We start from the raw sequence: 13,154 nt of genomic DNA, 5'->3' as shown, positions 1-13,154 counted from the left end.
CAAACCCAAGATCCTTGTTTAAGGAGCAGCCACTCTCAGCCAGATGTCCTTTCTTATTAATGGAACTAGGAACCCGGAAACAACCAGGTTCTAGAACAAGCAACTTCATGGATTTTTGTAGGTTTACAGATTTAAAAGAAAAGTCAAACAGGCACTCTCTACACAGGGCCACTGCTGTCACTTCCTACAACTGTGCTTGGCTTGTAGACAACCCAGTCCTCCTGAAAGAGGTCCATGGGAGAAGGACTATGGGATCTGTGCTTTCCTGATAGGTAAGAGGATGCACCTGCTCAGAGCCTATGGGACACAGAGAGCAGCTGTTTTTTCTCATCTTGAACAAGCTAGATTTAGCAGGAAAGGAGGGGTGGAAGGAGAAAGCACAAAGAAACAATCCCACACCTGTTCATTCACTTTTCAGAAACTCTCCTTCCAAGAACTTATAAACATTGGAAAAGAATTGGGTGGAATTAATTTCAATTCCCTTAGGGGTTAGCGTATGGGTCTTGATTGCTGTTATAGACAAGCTTGCCTGCACTGCATCCAGTGAGGGATGGACTCACAACAGAGAACTCAACAGAGGCAATTAACACAGACCATTACCACCTCCCACCTACTGCCCTGAGCTTGGCCTAGATTTAGAAGACCTGGTAAGTACATATTTGGGGTTACCAAAGAGATCAAGGAAGAAATCAAAAACTTCCTGGGAACAAATGAAAATGAACACACAACAATCCCAAATCTATGGGACACAATGAAAGCAGTCCTAAGATGGAAGTTCATAGCATTACAGGCCTACCTCAAAAAACTAGAAAAAACTTCTAATAAACTATCTAACCCGACAACTTAAAGACTTAGAAAGAGAGCAACAAGAAAAGCCCAGCATAAGTAGAAGGAAGGAAATAATAAAGATCAGAAAGGAAATAAATGACATAGAGACTAAAATAACAATACAAAAAAATCAATGAAACCAAGAGCTGGTTCTTTCAAAAGATAAACAAGATTGATGAACCGTTATCCAGACTCATCAAGAAACAAAGAGAGAGGAGCCAAATAAACAAAATACATATTTGAGACATATGTATAACCCATCTCTGACAAGACCAGACCAACTCAATGGGGACTTGACCCTTCTCAGATTACAGAATGATTGTTTGCCCATCAGTCTGGCTGTAGACAATGAACTCTAGGGATTCTGCTGCTCAGACCATCTTAGAAAGGAAATAGGAGCTGGAAACACCTCCTCTGATCCCCTTCCATCTGTATAGAAATTGATTGTGGATGGCTCAAGAGGCCCGGAAAGCCCCTTGCTGTGAATTCTAGACCTGGTCAGAGCATCATAGGGCCCTTCATGGATTCAGCCAAGGATCTGGTCATTGTGAATGGCAGGTCTCCCATCAACCTGAGCTTCTCAGACCTTCCCCCACCACCCAGGACTTACCACTGTGAATAACGGCATGTTCTCTCACAGATGAACCAGGCCACCAGCATGGATGGATATCCTGTCTCCTGTGTCAATGGTGAAAACCCATCAGCAGTTCCCACGTTGGGGATAACCCCTTATTTCTCTGACTGCTGCTCAGAAGCTGTGGGATATGGTACAAAAGGAACCAAATTTAGACTTAGAGTCTCTGCAATTCTGTGTGATTAGTGTCAGTTCACAAAGATGACTCATCTTCAATGGCCTCACCTGTAAAAAAGGGGACCCGATAGTAGAGTTTTCTATCTTACAAGCTTTTGGCAAACATTGAGTAAAACAACATTGATTAATATGTGTTTTATAAATTTAAAAATATTCTTCAAAGTCACTGGCTGCCTCTCCACAAAGCAAATGATGGCAGACTGTTTATTCCAAAAGAGCAGATAAGGGCAGCCGCCCCAAGAATGCTGTAGATTCACCCCCAGGATTTTATCAGGTACCAACTTTGTGTCTGTCACAGAAAGGCTTAGAAAGAGGTAACTATCCTTCAAAATTATCACCCAGTTAGGAAGAAAACAAATGCAACACTTAGGAAGAGAGAATTCAGTGTGACTTGGGATATTGAGAGAAACTTTATGGAGGATGGGACTTGCAAACTGCATCTTGAAGGGAGACCAGATGCGGACAGGAAGAGAGAAAGAGGAAGTCATTGCACACATTTGGTATTATCTTTTGTGTAAATTGGGATAATATAAGTTTGTCAGTATCTTTTAGTTGTAGTATTAATTATTTCTCAGAAGTAGTTTTTATCCGGGTGAGAGACCATTGTATTTAACAATGTCTGGAGGTGGTAGAGAGAATGCAGAGGCCGCACAGTGCCCCGCCAGAGTGAACCTCATCCTGGATTCAGCTATCACAGGGGTATGCAGCTCTGCAGCTCCTCTGGACTGTAGAGAAATTTCTGCCATGGGGGCCATGGAAAAGATCAGAGTTAGAGGGGACTTGTGTTAATGAGCACCTCCAAGATGCTGGAACTGCACTGAGCTTCTCACGACTTTGGTGTTATCATTGGCATTTTACTGGTGAGGAAAGTAAAGCCTTAGAGAGAAGTTCAGTAACATATCACACAGCCAGGAGTTCAAGTCTTTGGAAATAAACGAGAACAAACACTTGCAGGTGCTTTTATTTTGGGGGTCTGCTTGCATTCTTCAGATATCTCCATGGAAGCCATTCTGAAGCTCTTTGGAGAATACTTCTTTAAATTCTGTAAGAAGTCTGGCTATGACCGGATGTTACGAACACTGGGAGGAGATCTCACGGAGTTTATTGAAAACCTAGATGCCCTCCACAGTTACCTTGCACTTTCTTACCAGGTAAGGTGATCTGAGACTGGTCTTGGTGGTCCTGACAGGAAGCAAGTGCCTGTAGGCCTTCTGGGTCATTCAGGGCCATCTCCCTACCTCCCCCAAAAGTGGGAAGTTGCAAGGGGCCTACAGAATCCTTGGTACCTGGTGTCAGTGGACTGAGGCGTTTTCTTTGGAAAGGAACAGAAAATTAATACCTGCTGACCACTTTTATAAGTTAGCCAACAAAGAAGGGCAAGCTGAAGAGGTCAGCTTTGAGATGGAGGATGGCCTATTTTGATGGGGATGGTGTGGGTTTGGAATTAAATCTAGAAGATTGATCACAATGGGAACAAAGGCTGGGGAACAGCCAGGTTTCAGTGGATTTGCAAAATCTCTCCTCAGGTTTCCTGGCCCGGATGAAGCTGATAAAAAGCTTCTGTAGCCAGATTCATTTACTCATGTATCAGAAGGAAAGACTTGACAGGGCCAAGAGCTGGAATCAGACACCATCCAACTCCGATTAACCCATGGGGCAACTGCCTGAGGTTTTAGCAAACTAATTTCTCTATTGGGGAATGTCTTTCTGGAGTTCATGCCTTGGTTTTCTTGTTTGTAGAGATTGTTGGAAATTCAGACGCCTAGACTCCCTTTTCTGTGTTAGAAAAGAAAGTGCTTTAGTGAAAAAATGAAGCTGCATTTAAACATCTCATAATAGTAGTTCCTTATTTTATATTAGATAGTTTATATTTATTTTGAGGGCCATTTATAGTTTGCCATTTTTGTATTTAATGCTCACAACCACCTTTGAAGGATTGTCCTGAAGATGAAATGGGATGATGTATGCTAAAATGTCTCATGAACCATAGTGCACCCTTATAGATGTTAAAAGGGATAAGTATTCTTTTCTCCAGTTCTCAGATAGGGAATAAGAGGCTTAGAACCTCAATTGACTTCTAGTAGGAGGAGTGGCTGGATCTATCCTGTTGTTATCATGTGAATGACTCCAGAATAGAGAGAGTGAAAGGAGCCCTGGCTAGGGGGTCAGGCACTGCCCCTTACTAGCTGGTGATTCCAGACAAGTTATTTACCCTCTCTGGACCTCAAATTTTTCACATATTTATTTAATAAATATGTATTTAGCATCTACTATGTGCCAAGCACTTTCTTAGGCAGTAGATACAGAGAAAAAAAGGAATAAATGGGGGGGGAAAAATCCTTCCTCATAGTGATGTGTCGATTAAAGAGATAACATGTGAAAGTCCCCAGCATTGTAACAAGACCAGAAAAAGCATTCCATTCTTAATAACTTTCTTCCTTCTCCTCCTTTTCTCTCTGTTTGATATGGCTAGTTCTAAAATTCAGATAATTTGTATAGGAACTTTCTGTCAAATTTCTTAGCTAAAGCTCTACAATTAGAATATGAAGAAATATAGCTAGACCCTTTCAATAATCTTTCATAATATTTTTAAATATCATATCTTTCATCTGAAAATTTGGCTAATATTTTATGTCACAGTTCTGGAGAACACATTAATAGTCTTCCATTTATTCATTAAATCAAAGACATTATGGAATATCTTTTATGGTCCAGATATTGCTCTCAGCATGTTCCTGTCACTATTATGATAAGAGGAAAAGGAATCGAGGTTCTGAAGTCCCAAGTCCCTTGTTTCTATACCCATTTCTGCTACCCTTCCTCTGGTAGTTACTTCTTTATATGCCAAAACCAATGCTACAGAAGCAATAGAATAGAACTTCTCTAGGGGTGAGTGAGGATATTGTGCATAAGATAAGTAAAATACATAAATGTTGTCATATGCAAGTTGAAATAAAATACAAGCAATGATAACTGATAGCTATATAGTGCTGCTTTATACTGGGCAAAATATAGTCTTTTTAGGCAAAAATAAAATAATGTTAACTTTTCTTTATGGCTGTCTAGTAATTTGGCAGTCCCTTAAGGCACTTTTTTCTGGTTATAACTGTATACTTTTAATCTTGTTATTTTTAGTTAACTTTCACTGAGCACTAATTATGGGGCAGGTATTGGGTTAATTTACAAATGTTGAATTATACTCTTAATCCGTAAGATCAGGTACCCTTGCTTTTCCCACTACACAGATGAGAAAACTGAGATCCAGAATGGTCAAGCGACTCTTCTAAATTTCCCAGGTTGTGGTGGCTGAGCTAGTACCCAAACCCAGGTGTGCCTGACTCCAAAGACCATGCTGTGGTTTGCTTCTCATTACTTTCCCTTTGCTCTGATTCTCCACTTTTATAAAGCCCTATTTTAATCAAGAAATAAAAGTATAATTATATTATTCAAAGAGTCAGAGTCACTGATCAGAAGAATTGAAAGCACAAACTTTAAGAAGTATTTCTGAGAAATGGCCTAGGCTGGGAACAAGACATGAGGGGCAGATGGTCACCAGAGCGTGGCAATTTTTATTTTAGCACTTCTGTACTCCGTTATTTTTCCCACTGTGTAGGGTTTGGATATAATTTTTTAAAACAACTTTTAATTTCCTGTTTTATCAAATGATTATATATGTGCTACTTCAAATCTTTTTTAGATTCTGTCAAGATACAAACATACATACACACAAACACATACTATATGTATATACTTTTGGAAAGATAAAATAAATATTTGGAAAAAACCCCTCTCATTTTAACTGACAACCCTCGCAACACCCCACCACCACCGCCACCACCACCACCTCCCACACATCCACTCCACCATGGGGAGTAATGGATAAATACTTTTGTTTCTCAAAGCCTTAAAAAGCATAATTTAAACCATCTCAGAAAGAATGTTCCTCCATAATATTTCCTCACTCAGACCAAAAGCTGAGCCAGGGTGCTAAGCTGCCTGCTGATCAAGCAGGAGACCACCCCCTCCCCAGACACAGCCCTCCTCCTCATTTCCCGACATACATCTAACATGACATGGTGCATACTTGGATAGCAACGTTTATTCATGGAGAAAGATGATCTCTGCTGAGGTATCTTTGATTTTTCAAATGTGAAATTTTTCACCACACAGGGCATTATCCTTCCAGAACAAGAAATAAACTCTTCTCCACTTACAAATTCCTCTGGGCCCCTGATCTTCCTGAAAGTAAAGATATCCATGGTCACTTGGTCACAAACCAAGCATGGAAACCCTTGGTTTGTGGGGGAAAGCAACGTAACAGGTGGAAAGGCTCAGTTGAAGATCAAAATGTTCTACCATTAATTTAGCCTTAACTGCCCTAAACCTCAGTTCCCTCCTCTTTAAAATGAAGATCATACTTACATATAGAGTTGGTTAGGAGGTTAGTTATAATATAAAATTCCTGACATAGAAGGGTAGATTTTATTTTTATATGATTAGAGGGGAGTTTGGAATATAGTTCTGTGTGACGTAATGGATAAATACTTTTTTTCACAAAACCTTATAAAGCATAATTTAAACAACTTACATTCACTGGGAAAAACATGCTGTGTCTTTTAATTAGGAGATGAATGCACCATCATTTCGTTTGGAGAGAGGAGCAGACAAGAAAATGCTTCTCCATTACTACTCTGATAGAAGTGGTCTGTGCCACATTGTACCAGGTATGGGGACAGCTTAACCAGTCCCACAGCTATGAGGTCTCTGTGGCTTTCCCCACAAATTCTCCAGATGGCTCAGAGCCAGCTGTGGGTAAGAAGTTAAAACTACATCTCTTCCAGCATCTGACTCTTTGCCATCTGGTCATTACTCCCAAAGTTCTGAGTCTTTAACTTTTCAAAGAGCCAACAAAAAAGGAATAATTTTCACTTTTGTTTCAACATTGAAAATTATACTGGTTTTTACATAGTTGTGATAATTCTGCAGGTATTGTTTTGTGTCAACTTCTTTTTTTTTGGTATTCAGCATTATAGAAAAATCATCCTTCCCATTTGATAGTCTGCAAAACCACCATCTTCAGTGGCTGAATGATATTCAACATTGTAATTGACCAGTCTCGTATTGTTGAGACTTTAGTTAATACTACTGTTGCTATTGTAAACAGTGCTGTGATGAACATCTTCAGGCATGCTTTTACAATTTCTATGTAACCCTGGAATAGATTCCCTGAGGAACACTTAAAAACATGATTTTTAATGCTTTTACAATGAATTTTGCTTGCTTACATTATCTCCAGAGTTTATTTATTTGTTCATTTAATAAGTTAAATACTTTCCTGAAATAAACCAATACACAAATAGATGCTGAACTAGAAATTAGAGTGGCAGGGATATATTTGGTATCCAGCCATGTATAACTTAAATCTCTGTAAAGTTATTTTATTTTTAAATTTTATTAATCTGTCATATGCTGCCTATCTTGAGGCAGGGCATGGACTTGGTGAACTCTGGAATATTCATCAGAAGTTGTATAACTTGATTATTTTATGTTTTTTTGCTGATACAACTGCCTTCTGCCAACCCTCACTAATAGGTGTTCTTCTGCTGGCTACAGGCATCATTGAGGCTGTGGCCAAAGACTTCTTCAACATGGACGTGTCCATGGATGTTCTTGACATGAATAAGGAAGAGGAGAGGACAGGGAAGAAGGAGCATGTTGTGTTTCTGATTGTGCAGAAGCCTCACAGACAGGTGAGAAGGACAAAGCTAAACAGGCTACAGGATGGTCAGGACATTCAGAGAGACCAAGAGGTACTGGGTTTACTGTGTCTCCAGAAAGCACAGTCCCTCCTAGTGGGAGAGTCAACTGGACCTTCTAATAATGGACCTAAGGCAGGGTTTCTCATTCTTAGCTATTAACATTCTGGACCAGATAATTCTTTGTTGTGATGGGCTGTCCTGAGCACCTCTGGTCTCTACCCATTAGATACTAATAGCGCTCTGTCCCCTAATTATGGCAATCAAAAATAGCTTCAAGCGTTGCCAAATGTCCCCACGGTAGGCGTATGGGACAAAATCACTCCTGGTTGACAACCACTTGTTTAAGATAACCTGGCTATATGTTGGAAGCTTTCTGGGGTGTACCTTAGCCTGGAAATTTTTCACCTATAAAAATACCAACATAAAGGGTTTGAAATTTGGATCTTGTGGCTTATTTTGCAACCTTTCCAAAATAAATTGACCTTTCAAGTCCTCAGTGCCCATTTGTGCAGCTGGGGCCAGTTAGGGGTCTGGAGTCAACTCATGACCCTGTGGTTGGCTGCCTCAGTTGTGACTCATAGATTTTCTATTATTTGTTTAGGTACCACATATATTAGATGCACAGCTCTCCATCCACATAGCTTGTACAAATATCCAGATAAGTCTGTGATTCCTAGAGTGCACAGTGTTTATATCTTACAGCAATCAAAACCCACCTCAAGTCTGTTCACAGCAGAATCTTCAACCATAGGAAGAAAAGATGATCATGTGTGATTTTCCTGCCAGCTCCATCTTGAGATTTTATACAAAGTGTTTGCTGCTTTTGAGAGAGAAACAGCATGAAGATTAATTCTATAAAAATCTTGGGGCTATGAAGTCTTGGTAGGATTGACCTGCAAGCCCTTGCTGTTCCTGTGGCCCCAATCACAGCAAATGGGGCTTGTGTGTCTCTAGTTCCATGACCAGTCAAGTGACCAGGCACGCATGCTTCTCCCCCTGTCATCTGCAGGCCCTCAAGGCAGCTTTGCTAAGGAAGAAGGAGAAATATTTGAGTGTCTCTGTTTGTCCTGTGAAGAAATCTCACTGGGAAGTTGTGAGAAGTATAGTCATGTTTGGAAAAGGTGAGTCAGCTATTCTCCCAACCGTGGCTCTCAGAACACAGTGATTGGTGCACACAAAAGGGCAAAGTCCTCAATGATTGCTATGTCACTGATTCTGCAGAACTTATATTTGGCTGATATGGTTTTTCACTTTAAAATGTCAGACTCTAACTTGCCTCCCTTTACCCCTTTGATTTGTACTGGGTGACATGGAGACACAGTCTCCCCTGTAATAAGGGAAAGCCACTGGAGAGAGAATTAGAATCAGTCCCACTGGGTGACTGTTGAAGAGAAGGAAGATGAGTACTGACATATTATCAAGAATAATGAATTTTCCATGGCTCCTCAGGCCTTCTGGACTGGCATGCATTTCTGGCCTAGAAGTCTGTGGATAATAACCATGGTGTCCAGTAATGCAAAGGACACTGGATCAAGAGCCAAGAGAGCAGATTTCTGGCTCTGTCCCTGAAGAGCTATGTGACCTTGAACAAGGTCCTTCATCTCCCACCTGAAAAGTGAAGGCAGTAGTCTCACTGCTGGCTGGTCTCATGATCAGCACCTAATGCCTAAGTCAGAATAAGGGCTCTGACCCACAGGGAGAAGGGAGCTAACGTGTCCTCATCATGTCCCCATGGATCATGATGACATGCATCTGGGAGAAGGTCTGCAGGGCTTAAAGGACTGCATTTTAAGTCCCTCAAGCCACCGAAAGCGACTCAAACACACAACTGACATCCTTTGTCTAGGAGATTTTCATATCAAAAAGGCTCCATTTCGAATCTCTACCCTCTGCCAAATAGGGCTGTTGGTTAAATTTTAATGTGCCACCCAAAACTGTCAGTCTCAAAAGCTCCATGGCAAATGTCCCTGACGCTGGGCTGGGCACACACACTCTGCTCTGTGAGCTCATTGTCTGGCTGTCACTGTTTCAATGCAGACTCTGTTTTCATGGCGAGACATACTCAATTGGCCTAGAAACTCTTCAGCGGCAGGCAGAAACTTGGCGGGGGCAGGGGCGCTTCTCAACCTGGTAGCAAGTTTTCTGTTTGTTTTAATTTGGAAGAGGAATTGCCATGGCCATCTGGAGATGCTGAGGGAGACTGCAAAAGAGTGGGGACTGTATTTTGCTCATGAAACATTTAAGATACTACCCTGAACTCCACTCTGTGCCAGGTTGGCAGCGCAAGTTGTCTGTGAACAGGACTCTTTTTTTTTTTTACATCCAGGGCATCTCCTGAACACCTTTGTGCCGATTTATCCCGAGCGGCTCTGGATTGAAGTTAAGACATTTTGCAATGCTTTTCCTTTCCACATTGTATTTGATGAATCAGTAAGAGGCCCCTTTTCTCTGTAACTTGGATTGGGGATAGTCTGGGGAGCTGAGCATGTTGTATAGTTTTTATGGCTGGTAGGGACTTTCAAGTCCTTGAGGAGTCCCCAGGGTTTGGGGGCCAGGATTTAGCTTGGTAGGACCACCAACTTCCTTTTCATTGTGGCAGTCTCCAGAAACCAGAATACAGAATCTTCTTGGTAAATATGGGAAGATGCAGTGCCAAGAGGTCTGAACTAATGAGTGCGTAAGAAAGCTTACCACTAGAGAAAAAGGAAGTGACACTAAAATTCACAATCCCAAGAGACAAGGGAACACAGTGGCAGAGGAATTCTAAACATGACCACTCATCATCCTTATGGCCACCATGGGTGTGTCAGTCTTACTTCCTGCATCTTGAAGGTGGGGAGAGGTCTGTGCCAACTTATGCCACTGTTCTGTGGGTGTTGTGAGAATGACCATTAACAGGTAATGTTTGGTCATTTTCAATTTCTTTGGATAAAATATATGTCAACTGCATTGATTCTGAATCCAATTAAAGGTAAATTAGGCAAAGTAATTTGGTCCAAAAGATTAATTGAAATGCTATCAGTCACTGTGATTTTCTGTTATTTATTTGAACACATAGATATGCTGACTTATCACGGGTGAACTGCTGGTTACAGATTCTATGACATTTACTCATTTGAGCATCATCTCTGCTTGCCAAGAATTGATCTAACAGAGGAAATCAAACACTCCATAAGAAATAATTAGGGAATTATAAAGCAATGCACCTCAGCTTTTCCCTAGTGCCATGAGGATATTATTATTGCTACTCTTAATTTTAAATTCTGATCTACTTTTAAAAATCCATTTCTTTTTAAGTTTTGGTCATAGAATAACAGAAAATTTAATAATACTAATTTATAAAGTTAGGTTGATTTCTATAGCCTCCCAAAGGCCCCGTGATTAGTAAGCTAAGTATTCTTAGACAGCTGGTGCTAGTATTGGGCATTTCATGTAAAGGGTACTCATTTTTCTCCTTCCTTCACCCAGCCTGGGTATTAGGTCCAATTCTATGCTATAGAATTTGCTAGTTTCTTTATTAATTAATTCTAAACAGAAGGAGAGAGAGAGAAAGAGAGACAGGTCTCACAGAGCTAAGGAAGCACTATGAGCCCAATAGAGAGTTTTAACTTCTGTTTCTTGTTAGTCAGAGATATGCTTTTCAGCAGTTAAATACTATTGTTTTCTCTTTCAGAGATTAGCTGAGGATTTGATTTGTAAAATAATATTTATTACTTCCCTGGTGTTTATTCCATTACTGGCCCTTTCTCCCTTAGTGACTCACACAGCATGGCCAGGGTATTTCTAAGGGAAAGTTAATGATGCAGGTTGGTTTCCATTCCTTAGTCTTACATTTGTCCTCTGTGCATAGCTGAGGGTCAAGCAAATGGGAGTGAATATTCAGAAGTATATCCCAGGACTCCAAACCCAGAAGATTCGATTAGATGAGTATTTCTCCATCGTTCATCCTCAAGTTACCTTCAACATTTCCAGCATCTGCAAATTTATCAACAGTCAATTTGTCCTGAAGGCACGGAGAGAAATGATGCCTGAAGCATGGAAAAGTCAACCCACACTCAAACTCCGAGGTACTAACTCACCCCTTTCCCCTTGCTCTCTGGTGTTTGAGAGATTGGTTAGACAGGAAAGAGGCAGAGCCTTCCAATTTCCTCTAAAAAGTTGGATAAAATGTGGGGCAAGGACTTCATTCAGAACACTTGTTTTTCTGACATTTCTATTTGGCTTGATCTGTAAACAATGTATTTTATTTCCTCAATTATTTCTGGTTTCGACATAAATGAACTCTAATTATATATCATGTTACTATACAAAAGACAGACATTAAATTAGTACCAATAGTACCATATGCACTCTAAAAATTTTGCTAGCAGAGGTCAGAATTTTATTTTATATAAAACAAAATATATTTGTATGTTTTATAATATATATAAAATAAGATGTTTATATATTTTATAAAATATATAATGCACATGGTACTACTGGTACTAATTTAATGTCTGTCTTTTGTATAGTAACATGATCATTTTACCTACAGTTAATAGGGCACACATTTTGCTTTCATTTTAGTTTCTTTGTAGTAAAATTTACATACCATAAATACAACAAATCAGACATTTAAAAAGCTACTGCAAAGATTAAAGTATCAAATTCAATTCAAACTATAATAAATAGAGATGCAAAAAACCCAAAAGATCTAAAATATGACAACAATGATATAAAGCGTGGAAGGAGAGTAAAAATATAATTATAATAGAATATACTTGAACTTAAGTGCCTATCAGCTTAAAATAGGTTGCTATAGGTAAGGAACGATACACATAAACCTCATTAGAAGCCACAAACCAAAAACCTACAAAAGAAATACAAAGAATAAAAAGAAAGGAAATGAAAAAAATGCTCTATTGAAAACCAAAAAACCATAAGGGAAGAGATCAAGAAAAATAAATGAACAGAGGAGAACTATAAAAACAACCAAAAGACAATTAACGAAATGGCAAGAAGTACAAGCTTGCCAATAATTACTTTAATGTAAAGGGATTAAATGCTCCAATAAAAAGACATAGTTAGGGTGGCAAAATGGATTAAGAAACATGACCCATCATAAGTTGCCTACAAGAGACTTGTTTAAAAACAAAACAAAACAAAACATAACTCCACACAGACTGAGAGTGAACAAATAGAAAAAGATATTCCATGAAAATATAAACAAAAAGAAAGTTGGAGTAGCAATACTTTTATCAGACAAAACGAAAATGGAATTGCTGGATCTTATGGTAATTTTGTTTTTAATTCATTGAAGAATTGCCATACTGTTTTCCAAAGCTTCTGCACATTTTACATTCTCATCAGGAGTGCACAAGAATCCCAATTTGTCCACATCTTCATGACCACTTGTTATCTTCTGTTTTTTTCATTTTCTGGGTTTTGTTTGTTTTTATGATTGCAATTCTAATGCAGTTTTAACTGGTATCTCATTATGGTTTTAGTTTTCATTTCCCTAACGATTGAACATCTCTTTCTCTTTTTAATAAAAAAGAAATTTTTTCTTTTTTAAAAATTATCTTTATTGTCAAAAGTATTGCAATGTTCCTTTTTCCCCCCCAATTAATCCCCTCCATCTGGCATCAGCTCCCCCCACCCAGGCCTTCTCCACACTGTTGTCTGTGTCCATGGGTTATGCATATATGTATACAAGTTCTTTGGTTAACCTCTCGCCCCCCACCACTGCATTCCCTCTGAGATTTGTCTGTCTGTTC

General features: G+C 39.5%; 1 protein-coding gene across 1 annotated transcript in view; it reads left to right on the top strand.

Moving 5' to 3' along the window:
* Positions 1 to 13,154, top strand: part of LOC308552440 (guanylate cyclase soluble subunit beta-2-like) — a gene marked incomplete at its 3' end in the record, with an annotated part of 72,173 nt that overhangs the window by 27,006 nt on the left and 32,013 nt on the right. The window contains exons 3-8 of the mRNA XM_081127739.1: positions 2,630 to 2,790; positions 6,264 to 6,363; positions 7,253 to 7,449; positions 8,408 to 8,519; positions 9,725 to 9,828; positions 11,249 to 11,465. Coding sequence (XP_080983865.1) covers positions 2,630 to 2,790; positions 6,264 to 6,363; positions 7,253 to 7,449; positions 8,408 to 8,519; positions 9,725 to 9,828; positions 11,249 to 11,465 — 891 coding nt within the window. The remainder of the gene's footprint in view (positions 1 to 2,629; positions 2,791 to 6,263; positions 6,364 to 7,252; positions 7,450 to 8,407; positions 8,520 to 9,724; positions 9,829 to 11,248; positions 11,466 to 13,154) is intronic.

This window comes from Miniopterus schreibersii (genome assembly GCF_964146895.1).
Source record: "Miniopterus schreibersii genome assembly, chromosome: 2".
Taxonomy (NCBI): domain Eukaryota; kingdom Metazoa; phylum Chordata; class Mammalia; order Chiroptera; family Miniopteridae; genus Miniopterus; species Miniopterus schreibersii.
This window is presented reverse-complemented; position numbering and strand designations above follow the sequence as displayed.